The following is a 5,083-nucleotide window of genomic DNA, read 5'->3' as shown; positions in this document are numbered from 1 at the left end:
CCGGGCCCCGCTGGCGCGGGGCGGGCGCGCTGCCCCCGGGCCGCCCCCACGGTGGAGCCGGTTCTCTTTCTGGGCACCGTGGCGCTGGGCCTGCAGGCCCCGCTCTGCACCCAGTACCTCTGGGACCGGCTCGGGGCCCAGCTCGGCTACAACGGCTCCGCGGCGAGCGGCTCGGCCGGCTGCGGCAACGCGAGCGGCGCGGGGGACCTCCGGCAGCAGGTGGGTGGGTGCCCGGGAGCGGGCCCAGCTCCCAGAGGGGCTGGAACTAGGGGTGCTGGGGCTGCTGCCGCTGCACCCCCTGGTTTGACCTGGCTGCCCCCAACCCCCGCTGTGCGCAGCGGGCAGAGCTGGGAGGAGGCAGGGCCATATTTTGGCAGCTCCCGCACCTCTCTGCAAGAGGCAGTGTCTGCAGGCCTGGGGTCAGCCCCGCGCCAAGGCGATGGGTGCGGTACATAGACCTTGATGGACAGATACTGGGCCATCCGGGCCTCACTTACCCCTGTTTCTTCTGTCTTAGGAACTGGAGACCTTGGTCTCCCACTGGAACCTCTACATCAACCTGGCAGGCTTCTTTGTGGCTCTCTTCTCAGTGACTGTCTTTGGGCCATGGAGTGACAGCGTGGGTCGGCGTCCAGCGCTCATCCTGCCTGCCGCAGGCATGGCCTTGCAAGCTGCCATCTATCTTCTTGTCATGTACCTGAGGCTACATGTCGGCTACTTCCTGCTTGGGCGCATCCTGTGCAGCCTCATGGGGGACTACAACCTGATCCTGGCCAGCTGCTTTGCCTATGTGGCTGACATCAGCGACCAGCGTTCCCGTACGTTCCGCATAGCCATCCTGGAGGCATGCCTTGGTGTGGCAGGCATGCTGGCCAGCATCATCGGAGGGCAGTGGCTCAAAGCTCAGGGCTACATCAATCCCTTCTGGCTCGTGTTTGCTGTCAGTCTTGCCGCTGCCCTCTATGCTGCTCTTTGCCTCCAGGAATCAGTGAAGGAGAGTAAACCAGCCAAGCTGTTCACCCTCAGTCACTATATGTCGGTGTACAGGCTGTATGCAGCCCCAGGGTACCAGAGATCCAGGCAGAAGCTCGTTCTCTACTCTCTGACGTTCTTTCTTATTGTCACCATCCACTTTGGAGCCAAGGACATCTTTGTCCTATACGAACTCAGCTCCCCTCTCTGCTGGGGCTCTGATCTGATTGGCTATGGCTCAGCGGCTAGTTACCTGACTTACCTGAGCAGCCTGGCAGGGCTGCGGGCACTGCAGCTGTGCCTTGAAGACACCTGGGTAGCAGAGTTAGGATTGCTCTCCAATGTTTCGGGCCTGGTTGTGATTTCACTTGCTTCTACGACACCACTGATGTTCACAGGTGATGCTGAATCCCTAAATCCAGGTAGCTTGTGTCCTAGCTTAAAAATTGCCAGAGGAGTGAGGAGAGGATGGCATCCTCTTGGAAAGACAGAAAGGCAGAGGAGACGTCCCCAAAGTATCCACATAGCAAAATTGCTGAGATCACCAGCCTGTCACACCTTGTATTTACTGTCACCACCAGGTGATGATGCTGCAACTAGAGAGAGTCACTGCAGACAGTTGTAGACCAACCAAAAGCCACACAAACAAGGTATCTTAAACTACCCTCCAAGGATCCCTAGAAGGAGGCGGGCTGAAGGGTGCACATGGGCAGGAGGATGGCAGTCTCTCTGGCAGCTACAAGTGCTTTATTTGTGGGGTTGCTTTTGTTTTAAGCTAGCAATGTTATTCCCCAGAAAAGGAAACCTCCTGGATGTGTCTTATTTCTCTCTCACAGGTTATGGCATCCTGTTTCTTTCAATGGCAGCCACTCCAGTGATCCGGGCAAAGCTGTCCAAACTGGTGGATGAGAAAGATCAGGGTAAGTGATCAACCAGTATAACCCACAGTAGGCCTTGAAACATCCAACCTAGTGATGTCTGCATCAACCCAAGGAGTGGGCCTGAGCCTCTCCCGGCAGGAGGCACCAAAAGGACCAGGTCAGGGAATCTCTGCACTCCTCTGACCCCTCCTCCCCCTGGCACATGCACACATCCCCAGGCCCTGCAAGGACAGTCATTCTGCAGCATTGGGGGCAGTTTTTCTAGGCAATACAGTGACCCTACTTGCTACTAGAATGTGCAGAGGAAGATGTATTCACAGGGCTCGTCTACACTATGGGGGGAAATCGATCTTAGATACGCAACTTCAGCTACGTGAATAACGTAGCTGAAGTCGAATATCTAAGATCGGATTACTCACCCGTCTTCACTGCGCGGGATCGATGTCCACGGCTCCCCATGTCGATTCCGGAACTCCGTTGGGGTTGGTGGAGTTCCGGAATCGATATAAGCGCACTCAGGGATCGATATATCGCATCTAGATGAGATGCGATATATCGATCCCCGAGCAATCGATTTTAACCCACCGATACGGCAGGTAGTCTAGACGTAGCTACAGTGGAAAGCATCACATTAAAGTTTAGGTCTGGGTCACTGATGACCTCCCCCTGGTCTCAAAACCTTTCACGGGAACAGGAGTTAGAATGGGTTGAAAAATAAACTCTGGAAACACTAGTAACCCCAGGTATGGCTTTGGCCTGGGTGAGCTGGCAACAATTGGAAGAACTCAGCACTACTAAAGGATGTGACCACAGGATGTTACCCTTCTCCATAAGACTAGGGAGAGCTTGGCCTCTTTGCCTCCTGTCCATGGACCTGGCTGGAAATGCCACTGCAGAGTCAGGAGAGGGCAGGAGGGGCTTAGTGTGGTGCAGCCGAGAAATGGCTTCCCAGTGATTAAATGAAAGAGCTGGTTCCTCCAAGCTGCTAACGTGGACCCCCTCTTAGAGTGAAGCTAGTAGAAATTTGATTCCAAGGTTATAAAACGAAACCTGCAGCATCTCTGCTGTGTTTAATATTTATTGAGAGATAAAATGTGCTTGGCACTTACATTTAGCTAGTTTCTGCCTCCTGGGATTTGCAGTCTGTCTGATGCAGTGTCCAGATTCAGCACTATGGTGAGTGCAACTCCTGGAGGGCAGTGAAGTTATCCTACTTGCACTCGGGCTGAACTTGGCCCATCCTGCCAGTCTCTGCTCCCAGCCCTTGGCACCTGGACTGCAGAGAAAAAGGGCCAACTCTTGATCTGAGTGAAAATATTTTACTAAGGTCCAGATTGCCCTATTGAAATGCACTGAGAGGGTCATGTGTGTTCAGTCTAAGGGGGCCAAAAGAGGAGCCTCGTTGCTAAACTCTGACCTTGGTGTCCTTCCAGGTGCTCTTTTTGCCTCTGTTGCCTGCGTGGAAGGTCTCTGCTCACTTGTGGCCACAGGAGTGTTCAACGCTCTCTACCCTGCAAGCCTGCACTTCATGAAGGGATTCCCCTTTCTCTTTGGGGCAATAATTCTGCTCATTCCAGCTGCTCTTATTGGGTAACTCAGATCTTGGTTTTATAAGTCAATCTAAAAGCCTTTGTGTGTGGCTCTGTAGTTGCTGGTGGGGTCTCTTGCAAGACACTGGCTTGTGATAGGCCTCTCTAAGGCTTGTTCTAAATGCTGCTAACTGGAAGAAGTTTGGTGCCACAGGAGGCAGATGTCCAAGTTTCTCCACTGGGGAAACCTCTGCCCAAGTTCTCTCTTGGCTCCCAAGTAAACTGATTTCAGTGGGATTCTTCCTACTCACTGTGTGTCCACATTGCAGCCCCCACCCCACCCGACACACACCCTGCACTCCATGTGAGAGTGGATAGTGGGGGGTGGAAATGGCTCAGAACAGAGTTGCATTTCAAGAGCTGATGTGTGGGGCCTGGGAGTGGATCGGCAGGGGGTATGCCAGCTCAGGATTGAGGCACATTGTCACAGCTACATATGCAATGCTCATGTGATGCCTGCCTGCACTGTGCTGCACTAGCCACTAGCTGTCATTCCATTAAAACACGATTTGGTTGCCTTATATCTCTCTGAGCCCTGTGCTGTCCCAGAGTTCAGCACCAATCCACAGAGCACTGCCAGCAGTGGGGAGCTGGGAGCTTTGGCACAATACTGCTCTTTCACCGCTTCCTTCAGCAGCTGCTGTAGAAAAGAGCTTGGGCACCCTCAACAGCCTGTCTGCCTTCAATTGCCCCGCTAGTTAAAGCAAGAGAGTGAGGTTGCTTTCGACCTTGTCAGTGCTGGGGGCTCCAGGAGGGAGGCCAGGGTGGGGTTTACAGGAGATGTGCGTTAACTGCTGGCCCTGTGGAGTTTTTCTGGCAGGGCAATTTCCTCTCTGTTCCCTTGAGATTTTAAAGCCCTTGCTTTGTGCACACAGATCTCTGACACTGTCCATTCTCTCTTAGGTGGATCGAAATCTTGGACACTACACCCGAATATGGTCACTTTACAGATGCTTCCTGATTCCCCCATGCCAGGCTTAACACTGATTCACCGAAAGAAAATTATTTGTGTGGCTGGACAAACCTGTTGGAAAGCTGCTGCTTATTCTGCTGGGACAATTTGACCAATGAGCATGAGAGATCTCTAAGGTTCTTGCTTATTTAAAGTTCCAAGTAGCTGGAAATCGTGGCTTTAATCAGCCAGTAAAAACATGATCCTGCCAGCAGCAATAGCTCCTCAGGGTCCTGCTGGTTCGGCCTGTCTGGGAAACCACAAGCGATGTTAAAAATAAAGGAGTAGAAAGAGATGCTGCTGATGTCCATTTGCAGGTGACAGAGGAGTGAAAACTAACGGACCATACTGGGTGACCCATGGGGGGATGTGCTTTCCTGCTGAGGGGTTGCAGGTGATGCCAGTGGGCAAATTCCCCTCTGAACAGAGTGAGCTCTACCCTGTTGAGCGGCCAATAAGCCGTTAGTATGGAAAAAGAAACTTGCGACCAAATGCACCTCTCCCTCCAGGAAGAGATGGCTCCTGCAGGGCAGAACGGAAGTAGAGGAAGCCCAGCACTGGCTGAATAGACTGTAGAGGGAGGGAGGCAGGCCCCTGGTCCCCATCTGCACCAGGATAACAAACTTGTTCTGCACGTTACTGCTCAGGCCAGGCTCTTGTAGCAGTGCTGAGAGTGAGAAACAAGTCTT

General features: G+C 53.2%; 1 protein-coding gene across 1 annotated transcript; it reads left to right on the top strand.

Annotated features, from left to right (window-relative positions):
• The first annotated feature begins 6 nt into the window (after window positions 1-6).
• LOC116835654 (proton-coupled folate transporter-like) lies at window positions 7-4,689 on the top strand. The gene is made up of 5 exons (XM_032798650.1): window positions 7-219; window positions 518-1,370; window positions 1,809-1,892; window positions 3,287-3,443; window positions 4,346-4,689. The coding sequence occupies exons 2-5, from the start codon at window positions 659-661 to the stop codon at window positions 4,401-4,403; spliced, it is 1,011 nt and encodes a 336-aa protein (XP_032654541.2). The 5' UTR covers window positions 7-219; window positions 518-658; the 3' UTR covers window positions 4,404-4,689.
• The last annotated feature ends 394 nt before the right edge of the window (window positions 4,690-5,083 follow it).

The sequence above is a fragment of the Chelonoidis abingdonii genome, unplaced genomic scaffold (genome assembly GCF_003597395.2).
Source record: "Chelonoidis abingdonii isolate Lonesome George unplaced genomic scaffold, CheloAbing_2.0 scaffold1006, whole genome shotgun sequence".
Classification (NCBI taxonomy): Eukaryota; Metazoa; Chordata; order Testudines; family Testudinidae; genus Chelonoidis; species Chelonoidis abingdonii.
This window is presented reverse-complemented; position numbering and strand designations above follow the sequence as displayed.

What these genes read in the sequence shown, in the direction of transcription:
- LOC116835654 (XM_032798650.1), top strand. Translation starts at nt 659, where the DNA reads ATGGCCTTGCAAGCTGCCATCTATCTTCTTGTCATGTACCTGAGGCTA. An exon ending in GGTGGATGAGAAAGATCAGG is followed by an intron (nt 1,893 to 3,286) that starts GTAAGTGATCAA and finishes GTGTCCTTCCAG; the next exon opens with GTGCTCTTTTTGCCTCTGTT. An exon ending in ATTCCAGCTGCTCTTATTGG is followed by an intron (nt 3,444 to 4,345) that starts GTAACTCAGATC and finishes ATTCTCTCTTAG; the next exon opens with GTGGATCGAAATCTTGGACA.